This window comes from Bombus vosnesenskii, unplaced genomic scaffold, assembly GCF_011952255.1.
Source record: "Bombus vosnesenskii isolate JDL3184/JDL3185 unplaced genomic scaffold, Bvos_JDL3184-5_v1.1 scf7180000013295, whole genome shotgun sequence".
Lineage (NCBI taxonomy): Eukaryota > Metazoa > Arthropoda > Insecta > Hymenoptera > Apidae > Bombus > Bombus vosnesenskii.
In genome coordinates, this window is record NW_022882946.1 from 176,759 (window position 1) to 191,483 (window position 14,725).

Below are 14,725 nucleotides of genomic sequence, written 5' to 3' on the forward strand. Positions count from 1 at the left end.
TATATATATATATATATATATATATATATATATATATATATATATATCATATATATGTATATGTATATGTATATATCGAACATTCTTGAAATCAATAGTTAAAGAAAACATCGATGAGTGACATAATGGACAAGTTCACGCTGAAATCGCATCTAAAGTGTGAAATTTAGGTTATCTATGTGGTGACTTTTAATGCCAACTGAGCAATACACGATTTACTGTTCTAATATTTGAAAAGTTGACGTTTATAAAAGTTGTAACGTTAAAACTTGTTTCTTAAATGTAAAATAGATAATAAGAAAAGTAAAACTATGGACGAACAGAATATTAAAAGAAGGGGTTATTACTCGGAGATCGTGACGGGTAGGTGTGATTAACGATTAATCGATGAAAATATTTGAGAAATTCAGTGAAAATAATCAGGCGATGCGTACAGGGACCGTGGAACATGCTGTGAAACCGGAAGTGGTGCTTTTGGCGACTGCGCCAAGAAGAACGAAACTCGCCTGGCAAGTTTCCACCGAGCATCACAGTGCTCGAATCAGACAATTACAGGATCAAGAAACGTATAATATCCTGGGCGAAGCTAAAAGATGGATGAGCTTTCCAGAAGATCGATCAATCGTAAGCAACAGAAACTAATAGGGGAGATTGCAGAATGCTCGATAATGAATTATCGACGTGCTAGCGAGATAACACGAAAAAGTATTCGTTCGACTCTATATCGATAACACAATTCTTTGAAGTTTGAAGAACCGAATCTTGATTTTCTTCGAAGGAGGAAATTACGCGGAACAGATAATATCTCTGTTAAGAAACGTAAATAATCATAAAAGTTACAACACGGGAGCTACAATGCAAAGCTATCTCAATGAAATCTTTCCACTTATTCCGTATTTGCCAGAAATGAAAGCTGTAACAACAATTTAGGAAGGAATTTCTAGATTCTAGAGGATCGATCCTCGTTGATTTCGCTTATCATTATTTACATTTACATTTGCATATAATTTATCCTAACCACTATTATCATGGACTCTAGTTGGTTAAAAGATAAACAAGCAAAGAAACATTTGTGAAATAGACGTTTCCGGCGGAGACGTTTGTCCCGAAAGTACAAATGCAGCAAAATGTGGAGCCCAAGCGAATTCCACGAAACGTCGAGATGGAGAGGAGACGCAGACTGTACAGGAATTTGAAAATCCAGGATGTTTTGGAGGAAATTGGAGTTTCACCGAAGCAAATGTTACCCCCGTCTGCCACATTGCCGCTACTAACTTACGAAGAGACATACGGTTTGTTCAGTACGGCGCATTTTCTTCCTTTGGAAATTTTTGACGATGAAGAATACGACTGTAGGTGCGCTATTAACAAAGTTTAATGCTCTTAACATGCACAAGTTAAAATTACAATTTTAAATAGATGTATAGAATGTAAATTAAGTTTTTGCGTCGACGAGATATTTAAAGGCAGTTGTTTTATACTTTTACGTTTTATTTATAAAACATAAGTAGGGAGGGGACACGGGCTACTATGTTTTAGGTTAGGTTCAGGCTACTATGAAAATACATACGGTGGTAAAGGTAGTATCGCAATATCGAGAGGAAAATGTTAAAAATTAAATAAAAAATACTGATGTGTTAAAATGAAAGAAAGATTATAAGTATAAGTGAAAAATATTAAAAAAAGGAGGCGAAATGCAATTGCAGGACGGTAGAAGATTGGATAAATCTTGGGGTGATCGATGGAACGCATTATCCGCTACCGGCTACCGTTTTTGTGCCAAGATTCCGATCCGAGGACGAAATGTTTTCCCTCGAGGACAATCAGTTGAACAAGCTGTTCGCTTGGACCAACGCTGCTGTTACTCACTATGATCGCGAGAGGAAATTGTGGACTGTGCTCACGCTTGACGGCAGAAAGCGCAACTTTAAGATACCGAGGATTTACATTCGTCTGTTCGCCGAAGATCCAAGAATCTATGCGAAGAGAGTGGCGGCGGCCATTAAACATAGACGAATTGCCGAAGCTTCTATAAAGTACCGAGAAGTTTTAAATTTTTTATTAAAAATTGTAAATTTATCCGACCCGTGAATACTTTTAACGCTATTAAATACGCTTACGTAGGTATCATTTTTATTTGGATTGTATGCTAATGGAAGGCATGAAAACGTTGAACGAAGAAGAAAAAGAAACGATCGTTCGTTTGGCTACGAGTAATTCCAGATATAAGCACAAATATGTAACATTGGTACGTAAAAAATTTCATTCAGATTTCAATATATTTCAATATACTTACGCAAAATATACAAGGAGCAGTATATATTTACAACGTAATAATAAAAAAAAAAATCAAAAGTAGCAAAAAGTTTAAAGTTAATATTTATACATTCAGTATAGACGATACCTTGTTTTCTCGCACATTTCCTTGGATTTTTTCCACGTTGTTTTTCCATATACCTGTTACACGGTCGATACCAGCTTTTGTGAAAAAGGCACACGTATGTTTGCAGTGATCGTACAAGGGATCTGTAATCCGAAATTTTGACGGATTTGATATTCCTAATATCGAACAACTCAATTTTCTTCTTCCACGTATTTTGCAAATAGACTGCGTACATTTCGTTTTCTAGAATATTTCCATTATGTAGCTACTATATTTGACGGTAATCGCTACGTTTTCTAGCTGATGGAAGAAATTTGTCTGGATTACCAGCGGACCATGTGCGATCTTACGTGGAGGCAGATGATACAGCGAAATCCGGAAATGTTTAAATTCGTCACGTGGATGCCCGATATCGAAGCCACAAGGGTGCCAAAAAAGGGCAAGATCGATACAGGCATGACGAATTTTCTGGTAATATCACTTCGTATGTATTAAATCGATAATAATGTTTCTGCGAGAACATTATTTTACCGGCCTTCGTTTTAAACACGTTCCATGTCGAATTAAGCCATCTACATAAGAAAAGTAGAAAAAAAAGAAAGGAAAAAGAAAAAAGAAAAAGAAAAAAAAAAGGAGAAGATTTGCATAAGACGTGTCTATAGAGATGTCTTAATTTATCGTCGAGTAAAATGTATTATCATTGAATTATAATTAAACATTTTCTGGATCGTAAAGATCGTTAGAGAATATACATTTATCGAGTTCACAATTTCGAGTCTCAAGTATAAAAATAATAAATTTCGATTTAGAAAGTGAGGCAACGTACACACTGGATAACGTTGTACGTTCACGAAGAAGTATACCAAGCTATGGCGTGCGTCATGGCGGAATGCATGTACGTATCCTCTATGAATTTATTCGCTACTTCTTATGGCAAACAAATAAGACTGTTAGAGTTCGAGGATCTACAAAGCCAGGCCATCCTTACGGTTATTAAGTATTTGAAAGAGCCGTGGTTGGAAAAAATTACGCAGTCGGTTAGAATGTGCTTGAGGGATCTTGGAAAGGGTTGGTTTAATCTCGAACAGAAGAATCACGGGGTGTACGATGTGATGAAATTGAAACGTTTCATGAATCTCACCACTCTTTGTATGCAGGTACGTATTTAACAGGTGTAATCGGTCGAGAAGATAGAGTCGATGAAATTTTTCTATTATTTTGATTTTTTTCATTATTATCACTGGATAAAATTCTGGATAAAAAAGAACTTGTAGGTTTATATTAATCGATAATCATTTTGAAGGGTCTTTCGAGTCAATTATCCGTGACAAAAAAGATATTGATTAGCGCATTAATAACAAATAACGAATAGGGATCGCCTTATATGTACATAATATAATGATAAGTTTGACGGCTGTGTTTAATCTAGTTTGACACATTATTTAGCAGATAGACATAGTAAATGCACATACTATATGCACGACGAAGATAAGTATTATCATATTTTCGACGGCATTTGCACGATAAATTGCGACTATATTCCTAGAAGTTTAACAAATTGATACTGCGCTCTAACAACAGATATAGATATCTTCTATCATAATTTTCCCAAATCGTAAATATCTAAACTGTAGGCTACTCTATCAAAGCAAATAACACTTGCCTCTTTTATGCCAAATATTTATACGATCATTCGATGTAACACGTAAAATATGTACACGTACGAGAGAGAGAGAGAGAGAGAATAAGCTACTGATATTGGCTAGTAGTGCAAATTTAGCTGTGCGTGTAGCAGTTTACTCGAAATAAAGGGGGTGTGTTAATAGGGATGAAAGTAAAAATACAAAGTAAAAACATTTTTTCGCTTAAAATGATGCTATTATGCCGCCTATGTCTTTATACACATGCATAGAGAAATACACGAGAAAGTTGTATAAAGGTGTTTCTTTACTTTTTTCACAACAGACTTCTATCTATCGTACCATATTCATTTTGTATACAGATATTATCGTAAGTTTTATAAGCTAATACTGGACTGTGACTAGTATGCGTTGCGTGTTCTGGTGGAAAATTCGATCAAATTATACGGAGAGATCTTGGAAAGACCAGCGTTGTGTGTCTTGGACGTAGAGGAGTCATTCGCTTGGGGAGACGATCTCATCGATACCCAATTTAAGCCTGCTGCCAATCCCATCTTCCTCATTGATCTTCAAATGGACGAACAGAAAGCATATTACACGACAAATCCAGACAAATTTGTAGTAGGTGCATTTCCGTTCTATCGCTCGAACGACATTGCTTTTCATTCGATAAAAGCAGATGTTTCAAACACAAACGAGATGTATCGCGATGCAGTCAGATAGTCGCCACTTTCCTTTTCCTTTTTCTTTGAAATTGTTTATTTTAAACGATTCTGTGCTCCGTGTCATGACTCAAATGGGGTACACTATTGCTATACTAGTACTATTAATGGATTACTATAATAGACCATACATAGATATATCTACGTCAAAACAAACTGACTTCATTCGACAAACGTTTCGTTTGCGTATTATATTTCTCTCTATCTGGGAGGAGCAAGCGGTTGCCTAAAACTTAACTTTAAACTTAACTTTTGAAAGTTTGTCACCTGTATCATCTGCTATAGTATAGTATATATCTGTAGTATATAGTACGGCATGGTATACTACAGTATATACAGTGGACCGCGTTTTAGAGTATTATTTAGTGTATTAAACGATATATCCTGTTCTTGTCATACGTATATCTATCGTTAAAAATATTAAATTCGATGGAAATCGAAGACGGTAAATTATTGAAATTATTTTAATCGTCAAACTTCAGTCGGCGATTAGACAACTTTATTAAGGCGTAATACGAAAAATTTGAAAAGTGCAAGTTGTCTAAACAATTCTGCGGAATTAAACAGAAAGCTAGAATACTTTTTATAGTATTTGAAAGGAACCAACGTACTCGATCGATGCACGGGAAGCGTCGTTTTTCCCGAACGAGAATCGTCATACTTTTCGACGCTGTTTCGAATTTATCGAGTTATACGAATAATAAATAGGACAGTACTTGTTATATTTGAAGTTTAAGACGATCGATCGCTCTCGGTCGGTGCTACTCTGTCAGTTTGGAAAAACGACATTTTCTACGCGTCGAGTTAACGATTTTTACTTATCGAGGTTTTTCTTTGTTTAACGTTTAACGTTTAACGTTTAACGTGGATCGTTCGAAGGAAAGCATCGTGACTTTATACGACAACGCGCTCGCCGCTTGCCATCAAATCAGGCAACTACATCCCTTTCTACTCCCAAAGTTGAAGTTCCCAGCCGACCTTTTTCTAAGTTCCGTTGGTTTACTCGAAGACGAGGTATGCAAAGTTCGCGACCGATTGACCATAGCTTACAAAAGATCAACGATACCGTTAAGAGCGTACGCGAAGGAATACAGCCGATATCAGTCGTTCTTCAATCTCGACATCCCGCAGTACATCGAGTGAGTATTCGGTGATTTTATTTTATACGATACTTACGAAAGAGCGTAGTACGCTGTTCTAATGTTTAGACGAACAAACGTTACGTTCAAGTATATCGTTTATATTTAATCGGAATTTCATTAGAACGATCTTGATTGAAATTTCGCGAATTGCATCCTACTTGAAACTCGAAACAACGCTCGCGATCGTTTCTTGATTTCACGCGTGATCTTAATAGAAATTGAGTCGTTGAGTCATGTTCGATGATCATGCTTTTGTTACTTTCGTGATAATTAATCGGCCATCTTTTAGAGAAATATCGAATAGATAGAATCGTATTATAGATACAATGAAATATTTTGAAATTTCATATAATACGATATAAGACGATAGATGGTGGAATTGTTATGAAATTATAAATGGTGTGGTGGTAATGAGAAAGGCGGTGAAGAAAGTATGTCGTTCTGACAATGTAAAATATAGAAACGCGGTATTGGTTTGAATAGAGAAGAGAAGCGGATCGAGAACGGCGGTCAGTTTGGTGCAAGTTTCTATCGAAATTGAACGCGTATTACGTTTTTGGCGAAAAGAACGGTTGGCTAAATAAAATTTGATATGGATGTTGAAGGGCGTACAAGCAGGAGGAGCTTAGCACGGCGGAGATAAAGGAGGAAATTGCGTTTCATATGACGATGAAGCAGAATCTGCAAGCGACTTTACCCAATACCATTGCCATCGGTCCGTTTCTAGCGAACGTTCGCCCTTTGAAGGATTTGCTGATGCGGAAACGGCACGAGTGCGCCACAGAATTGCTCGTTATGTTGACGGAGAAGTTGCGAACGGAAGTCGACGATATCTTGGAAGAATACACGCAGATAAGGTACAAATTGAGGGAAGTGCCGCAGAGTATCGAGCATATATTCGAGATACGCGACTGGATGGAAACTATACCGCTTCGAGTGCAGAATCTCGATGAGAGGATGGACGTATTGAAGTTGGATTTCGATATTCTCGACGGATTTCTATGGAACATATCCGACGAAGACTTCCATGCCAAGTGGGAAGTGATCGGTTGCCCTCTTCAAATTGAGAACGAGGTGATGAAAATCTTCGTATCGATCGGTTTAGAGATTAGCACGTTAGCGTAGAAAACGATTAGGATCGTCTAGGCAGCGCTATTTACTTGTTATAAGTTTCTATGGAGTAACAGAGAGAACGAGAAGATTCGGTTCAGCGGTAGAACACCTACCTGGATGGTAAATCGAACGTTGGTTGGAAATATTTTTTCAATATTTTTTCCGACAACCATGAACGAGTGATTGGATTGGACACGGTGTAGATTCGAAATAAACGGCTAAAAATTCGAACAGGTGCGAGAAACGAACGAACGGCTGATGGAAGAGCAGGAAAAGTTCTACAAAATCCAACTGCAGGACGAGGTTCTACTGCAAGAGAGAATAGACACTTTGGTTGGCAACGTGGCAAACATCGCTCTTCAAACGGATATCAATCGTATACACGAGACTGCGCTCGATGTGAAACGAATCTGGAAAAGCATGGTCGACTGTCGGGAGATGGGTTTGTTGCTCAATGAACGGCAAAAGCTGCTCGACATGAAAGTGGTGCCATTCGATCATTTGCACAAGTTGATGCGCGACTTTGAACCTTACAGAAGCTTGTGGGTCACCGCTTCAGGCAAGTATGCGATCACGAACCACAGCGATCGACTATCGACGACCATTCGACGACTATGCACAGATAGCCTATCGGTAAGGAAAGGCTATTCTTGAAAATATGAAATTACTAAGACGGTGTTATCGCTTCGCGATTCCTTCTGTCTTTTCCATACCGAAAATATCGCGTATGATGGCGAACAAACGTGCCAACCTGTCCGAGAAGTCAATTTTAATAAAATTCCTTGCCTTTCACCTTCTATTTTAAAAACTTTTACTTTCGAAGCAGCGTTCCCTCTGTCGAAAGTAAATTTCGTAAGTTCGACATCGTTATCGAATCCATGTTTCGTAATTCGTAGACTGGCTTAAATGGCACGACATATGGATGGATAACCCGCTGATGAACGTCGATGGCACTCAGATCGACGTTCTAGTTGCTGATATGCATCGGGCAATGACTCGCGCGATTCGATCGTTTCAAGAATTTCCAAGTAGGTTCGAACAATTTGCTAGAAAATTAGCATGAAAATTAACATCGGTCGTCACTTTCACTCGAAAAAGCAAAATACCGCTTTCAAGTAATCTTCCTTTTAAAATAGAGGTGCAAGCGATTGCAATTGCTATAAGGCAACAAATAGATGAATTCAAGCCTTACATTAGTCTCATACAAGCTCTACGAGATCCGGGAATGAAGGATCGTCACTTTGAGCAACTGAGCGCGCAAACTGGCATACAGATGGCTCTCAAGCCAAGCATAACGTTTAAATCGCTGTTAATGCTCGGTATCGAGGAGTTTGAAGAATTAGTAAAGACCGTCGCTGACACTGCAGCCAAAGAATACGCCACGGAACGGACGTTGAACAAAATGATCGAAGAGTGGGAAACGATCGTTATGGAGATACTTGCGTATAAAACGACTGGTCGGTACTTTTATTTCTTTCCACGTATACGTTATCACGTATATCTGGTATACAGGTATAAAGTAGAATTTTATCGAGATTTCGTTTAATCGGCGACGACACGTTGATCCGTTTATCTATCCGCCACGTACAGGAACGTATATAATAAAGGTGGCAGAGGAAACTACGATGCTACTAGAGAATCACATACTCGGCGTACAGCAGCTGGCGTTCAGCCCGCTGAAGACCGTTTTCGAGGACGAGATTACCGAATGGGAGTATAAATTAAAGTTGACGGAGCAAGTGCTGATTTTGTGGATCGAAGTACAAAGGTAGGAGGGATCGGGCGAAAGAGCGAATCGTTCGTTTAACGATAAGAACGTGCGCAATTACAGAGATTGGATGTATCTGGAGCCAATATTTACTTCGGAGGACATTAAGGTTCAGTTGCCGGTGGAGACTAGGAAGTACAATGCGATGGAACGCAACTGGAGACGGATCATGAAGAACGCCTATGAAAATCCCTATGTAATTTCAATGCACAATGCTTTAATGCACAATGTCTCGCTTTATGTGATTTTCTCTCGTTCTAACCGTTATATCATCTTGGAACCGTTTCTTTTCTATTCTACGTAATCTTAAACGATCTTAATTACTCGTCGTTCGTATTCCTTTAATATGTGCCGGTTTGAAAATGTCGACGAACGTTTCGTTTCTCGAAAGTTTGAGCTAAAAGCGCTATCGCGACAGGTTATCAAAATATGCCCCGACGTCAATCTACTGGAGAGCCTTCAAGAGTGCCAAAGTTTGCTGGAAGTAGTGCAGAAAGGTCTATCGAACTACTTGGAAATGAAACGACGAATTTTTCCTCGATTCTACTTTCTCAGCGACGAGGAACTTTTGGAGATCCTGGCTCAAGCGAAGAACGTGCAAGCGGTGCAACCGCACCTCAGAAAGTGTTTCGAGAACATTCAAGAAGTGAGGTTCGAAGAGGATCTACAGATCACTCGGATGTACTCTGCCGAGAGGGAGGAAGTGGTGCTCGATCCACCGATGTACCCGTTGAGGAGCGTGGAGTTTTGGCTGGGCGATCTGGAGACGGTGATGCGCACCACTATCAGAAACATCATTGGAACAGCTCTGCTAGTCATCGATGTAATTCCAAGGAAAGCGTGGGTGTACATGTGGCCGGGACAAGTGACTCTCTGTTGCGGTCAAACTTATTGGACTGCGCAAGTGGAAAATGGCATCCGTACCAAAACTCTCTCCGACTACTATCAGCGACTGTTGGCACACGTAAGACACAGAGTCGCCGAGAATGAAAGTATAATAAACAAGTACTTGGCCACATTTCCTTCGGTTATACGTTATGACGATGCGTCGTTCGTTTTATCTCTCGCACGATCGTAATTATTCTATTTACATAGTCAACTACCGAATAATTGAAACGAATCGAATAGAATCGAATAGAATTTATCCCACAGATGGAGGATCTACGCGAATTGGTGCGCAGTCCACAAACGGAAATTCAAAGATTAATGCTGGAAGCGGTGATCACTATCGAGGTGCACGCGCGCGATGTGCTGTACAAGCTGTTACAGGAAAAAGTATCGAACGTGAATGATTTCGATTGGATATCACAGCTTCGCTACTACTGGGTGGATGGCGAGCTGAAAGTGCGTGCTGTGAATGCAGAATTTCCGTACGGGTACGGTAACTAACTGGAACATTTTTCAATTTTTATTTCAAATTTTACTCTCTCTCTCTCCCTCTAGACCTCTTACCTCTAAACCTAATCGTTATTATTTATTGGAATTTGGTCGAAGGTACGAATATCTGGGTAACACTGGAAGACTCGTCATCACCCCTCTGACCGATCGATGTTACTTGACGCTAACTGGGGCGTTGCACTTGAAATTCGGCGGTGCTCCAGCTGGCCCCGCCGGAACGGGCAAAACGGAAACCACCAAGGACCTCGCCAAAGCGTTCGCCATACAGTGTGTAGTGTTCAATTGTTCCGATCAGTTGGACTTTATGTCGATGGGAAAGTTCTTCAAAGGTCTCGCAAGGTAATCTCTGACTTGTCCGACCTTTTCGTTGTATCAATTCTTCGCGTTTCTCCTTTTTCTCACTTTTCATCGCTTTTGACTTTTTCCACGTGTCACGTATCGTAGTATCGTCTACAGGTTCGAGTAGATGCACTGTATGTTAAAATTACAAATGTCAGCGTACGTTCAACGATAAATTAATATTTCTACGTTATCGTCAGTACAGATTAGTATCTGCTCAGTGTTATTGAGTTTTGTAAATTAAAAATACGTTAAAAATGGAAGACTAAATGGTATCTTCGTTTCGTATGTTAACCCCGTGACACGCGACCACGCTGATACTCCAATTAATTTTATAAATTGAATTTAAATTTAATTAAACGGAAATTTCATTTCATCGGATTCGATTCACAAAGATGTTTGTGTCATGAATGTTGAATTGAAGTAATTTCTGCGAAACCCTTTAACCATTTCATTTATCCATTTTAATTATCGTTCATTATCTCGACAACGATCTTTATTTATCTGCCATTTATTCGTTTTATCTCGAATATAACCACCGCAGTGCAGGTGCATGGGCATGTTTCGATGAATTCAACAGAATAGATATCGAGGTGCTATCCGTGATTGCCCAGCAGATCATGACGATCCAGCAAGCGCAACAAATGCGAATGGACACGTGAGTGTCTATGATATCAGCTACAACTGACACGAATTTTCCTTAATATAGTTTTAAATGGATAATACGATAATAACGAGGAGTATGGCTTTCATTTCGATGAACGTTGCACGTTATACGACGCGGAGAAGACGCTAATTGTTCGCGATGTTTTTCAGATTCATCTTCGAAGGGGATGAAATCGTACTGAAGACATCGTGCGCGGTATTCATCACTATGAATCCTGGTTACGCGGGTAGGACGGAATTACCGGACAACTTGAAAGCCTTGTTCCGTCCTGTGGCTATGATGGTACCAGACTATTCGCTGATCGCTGAAATTTCATTATTTTCGTACGGTTTCTCCGAGGCGAAAGTTTTGGCGGGCAAAATAACGACTACGTTTAAATTGAGCTCGGAACAATTGAGCACACAGGTACGTTATTCTCAAGATGTTTAACGCGTATTTAATTATTAAACGATTCGTTTTCCGATCGCCGATCGATATTTTAACTCAAAATATCGATATTTTAAGTCGGTTAAAGAACGAGGTATTCGAGTTCACGGCACTTTCTCAATTTATTTTACCATCGCGTTAGTAGTTGGAAATTGCGTTTGCTCGATTTGGTGGATAGAATGGCGGTATCTTTTTGTTCTACGTACAGTCGACGAGTTAAACATTTTCGCTGAGAAATAAATATTTTTACCAAGGATCATTATGATTTCGGAATGCGAGCAGTGAAGACGGTGATCGCCGTGGCAGGAAATTTAAAAAGGGAACAGAAAGATTTAAACGAACAGCAGATCTGTTTACGTGCTTTGCGAGATGTGAACGTTCCCAAGTTCTTAAAAGATGATTTGACGCTGTTCAACGGTAATTTCCTATAATTTCTTTTCCTTTCGCAAATTCTCGAAAATCTCTGACGCTGTAATATCACAATTTTTTCCTTGTCTCCTTCGTTTAATTAGGTATCGTGTCTGATTTATTTCCACGTTTGGAGGAGAAACACGTAGACCACGGAGTATTGGAAACGCAAATTCGTGCAGCGATTGCGAGGATGGGCCTAGAAGAAGTCAACGGTATGCTAAATATGTACATGTTTCGTTTCGTTAGTGTTCGGATCGTTACAGTTTACTCCAGCGTTCGAAATGATCAAAAATGTTATTTCTCGTTTCACCAAACTCTATTAATCGTTATTACGTTATTACGTTATTACGTTATCACGTTATTTCGAATTCTATACATTCTTTGTAATATTCTTTTTCGAGATGTTCTTGGTGAAAAAGCTGCTTCGCATCGACGTTGTCTCGCAAGCGACTCTTTGACAGTTGAGAACTTTTACTAAATAATTCAGTCATCCAAATAACTGGAAGTTAATCGAAATGAAAATTAAAAGTTGGACCACACGTTTTCCCATAATAGCCGAATCTTTCGATAGAAGATCCGGCTTAGATAGAACTCCGTGTCCGAACGTGCTATAAGGCGATGATCGAAATGGTCGACGTTTTTGATTGCAGAGTTCGTGAAGAAAGTTATCCAATTGTACGAGACGACTGTGGTGCGGCACGGATTAATGCTGGTTGGTCCAACCGGGTCGGGCAAGACAAGGGTAAGTGTTTATCTAAACTCGCAAGAACTTTTCTACTCTCTTTCGTAACTACGTTACAAAGATGTTGGTATTCTTCTATAGATACGAACTCCGTAATCCAATATTTCTATTTACAAGGATACTTTTCGTTAGATTCGACTGCTCTTTTTACATCCACGTTCTTCGATTAAATAAATACGATATATCGACACGAAGTACGCCATGTACGATATTAATCCGTTAAACGTTTGAAAGTGATCTCGGTAAATCCAAGTTGTCCTCGATATCTTTTTGTATCGACGTCGACATATGCGTACCAAAGGAGGGTTGTGTTTGAAAAATAATCGAAGAAACGATCATAACGCGCAACCGCAACCGCTACAACGCGATCTGTTAGAATACAAAGATTAAATTTCGTTGGTTGAAGATTAAAAGAATTTGTCTCTGTATTTGCTCGTTTCTTTCTATCCTTTATATCGTAGAAAGACGAACGTGTTACGAACTTACGAAGGATATTTTTCCAAACTCGTCAGTTTTAGACAAACTCGCGCGTTTCGTTGACGTCTTCTTCGTCGGACGTCCAATTTTCAGCAACGGTACAGCGATGTCGGGCGGTGATCGGGAAACTTTCGCCCCAAGTGACTTGGCACTGAACAAATTACAGTAGATTCGATCGGGCACAGGTGATGCACAGTTGCGAGAATAAAGGGCCGTTGTCGAAGCGGTAGGCGAAAGGCAAATCGATAGTTTGGTTGTTTGGAAAGTTAATTTGCACGATCGATGGAACCGGTGTCGTCGATTAGCGAACGTGACCGGTGTTCGTCGAAACGATGAAAATGCATTTATCGAAAAGATTATAACGGGCGGTGATCAAGCTGATTACGTTTGTAATGGTGATTCTACGTTTGCATCATGATTCGTCTAACATCCGGTACGATGGAGGAGTAAATATTGTAAAAGATTAAATTGAAATTATTGCATGTATAAGGTTGTTGGAGCGTTCGCGGAGAGACACGATCGCGAGGAAGCGCACCAACGGGAATCGTAAATTCCCGTTACGATTAGATAATCGACGCCACGAAACGATCGTTCCCCTATTTCGTTTAGGACAATAGAGCTGGTTGAACTGATTATTCCGACAAATCGTGGACGTATAGATATAAGTTAAATAGATGACCGATCTAAGTGCGGAAAATCAGCAAAGTTCGGTGACCATGCTGTCACAGAGGAAAACTATCGCTGGTTGTTGGTCGCCCCACCACCGATCGCTTGCGGCTGGAAACGACCGTTGAACGTAGGAAAAACCCGACGGAGCAACAACAACCGTAAGGAACGTCTCGACTTGAATACGTTTTATAAGAATTAACGGTCCTAACGGTAAAATACAAATTTATGACAGTCGCTTAGGATTATCGCGGCCCGATTAACTATATTTGCACAGCTAGTGGCCGCCTCGACCGAGGGATGGATCCTGAGTTACGTAAAGAGTCTCCGATAGTATGACACGCATCGCTGTATCAAGATATAACATCGAAGAGCGTTGTTGCAAAAAGTTCGCTTTTTCCTCTTGAAAAATCAGTCAGAAAGTCAGAGTAAAGCGACTGTATCGGGAACACGTATTTCTTTCGGTTCGTCGTAAATGTAACAAAGACAGGTTGAAATATCGCCGAAACGAACAAAACAGTTGGTTGAATTAGCGTTCGAAGCAAAGAACGATGTAATATGAATTTTTGTCTGAATTATCACGACGCACACGTATATCGGGACACGTTTCGGTTTTCGGTAAGTCGTATCTAGCGATATTATACCGTGCTATCGATTACGCGAGACTCGCCCTCTCCAACAGGCTACGTATAATACAACTTTGATCCCACCGCGGATTTCTCTCAAAGTCCAAAGATTAGTTGGGATTTTCTCGCGCGATCCACCCGACTGCACTGTCACGTATTCGACGAACTTTCGCCATCGGTTTGCCAACGTGGGCGGGAAAATCGG

General features: G+C 39.7%; 5 protein-coding genes across 5 annotated transcripts in view; all 5 read left to right on the forward strand.

Moving 5' to 3' along the window:
* The first annotated feature begins 110 nt into the window (after nt 1–110).
* LOC117233295 (dynein heavy chain 1, axonemal-like) lies at nt 111–4,649 on the forward strand. Its single transcript, XM_033493455.1, has 5 exons — nt 111–1,356; nt 1,707–2,036; nt 2,125–2,248; nt 2,684–2,854; nt 3,193–4,649. Exons 1-5 carry the CDS (start codon nt 1,118–1,120, stop codon nt 3,550–3,552), a joined length of 1,224 nt encoding a protein of 407 aa, XP_033349346.1. The 5' UTR covers nt 111–1,117; the 3' UTR covers nt 3,553–4,649.
* A 1,634-nt stretch (nt 4,650–6,283) lies between these two features.
* Nucleotides 6,284–7,077, forward strand: LOC117233240 (dynein heavy chain 1, axonemal-like). The gene is made up of 2 exons (XM_033493367.1): nt 6,284–6,294; nt 6,493–7,077. Exons 1-2 carry the CDS (start codon nt 6,284–6,286, stop codon nt 7,010–7,012), a joined length of 531 nt encoding a protein of 176 aa, XP_033349258.1. The 3' UTR covers nt 7,013–7,077.
* A 148-nt stretch (nt 7,078–7,225) lies between these two features.
* On the forward strand, nt 7,226–7,654 carry LOC117233241 (dynein heavy chain 1, axonemal-like; the record flags this gene model as incomplete). Its single annotated transcript, XM_033493368.1, has 1 exon — nt 7,226–7,654. A coding segment is annotated over one exon (429 nt), but the record flags the coding sequence as incomplete, so codon positions are not given.
* Nucleotides 7,655–7,922: 268 nt separating this feature from the next.
* LOC117233242 (dynein heavy chain 1, axonemal-like) lies at nt 7,923–8,551 on the forward strand. Its single transcript, XM_033493369.1, has 2 exons — nt 7,923–8,028; nt 8,137–8,551. Exons 1-2 carry the CDS (start codon nt 7,923–7,925, stop codon nt 8,544–8,546), a joined length of 516 nt encoding a protein of 171 aa, XP_033349260.1. The 3' UTR covers nt 8,547–8,551.
* Nucleotides 8,552–8,591: 40 nt separating this feature from the next.
* Nucleotides 8,592–14,725, forward strand: part of LOC117233297 (dynein heavy chain 1, axonemal-like) — a 45,127-nt gene continuing 38,993 nt past the window's right edge. Inside the window, exons 1-9 of the mRNA XM_033493458.1 lie at nt 8,592–8,964; nt 9,187–9,732; nt 9,921–10,144; nt 10,263–10,505; nt 11,050–11,163; nt 11,322–11,577; nt 11,853–12,015; nt 12,111–12,221; nt 12,660–12,751. Coding sequence (XP_033349349.1) covers nt 8,839–8,964; nt 9,187–9,732; nt 9,921–10,144; nt 10,263–10,505; nt 11,050–11,163; nt 11,322–11,577; nt 11,853–12,015; nt 12,111–12,221; nt 12,660–12,751 — 1,875 coding nt within the window. The 5' untranslated portion in view covers nt 8,592–8,838. The remainder of the gene's footprint in view (nt 8,965–9,186; nt 9,733–9,920; nt 10,145–10,262; nt 10,506–11,049; nt 11,164–11,321; nt 11,578–11,852; nt 12,016–12,110; nt 12,222–12,659; nt 12,752–14,725) is intronic.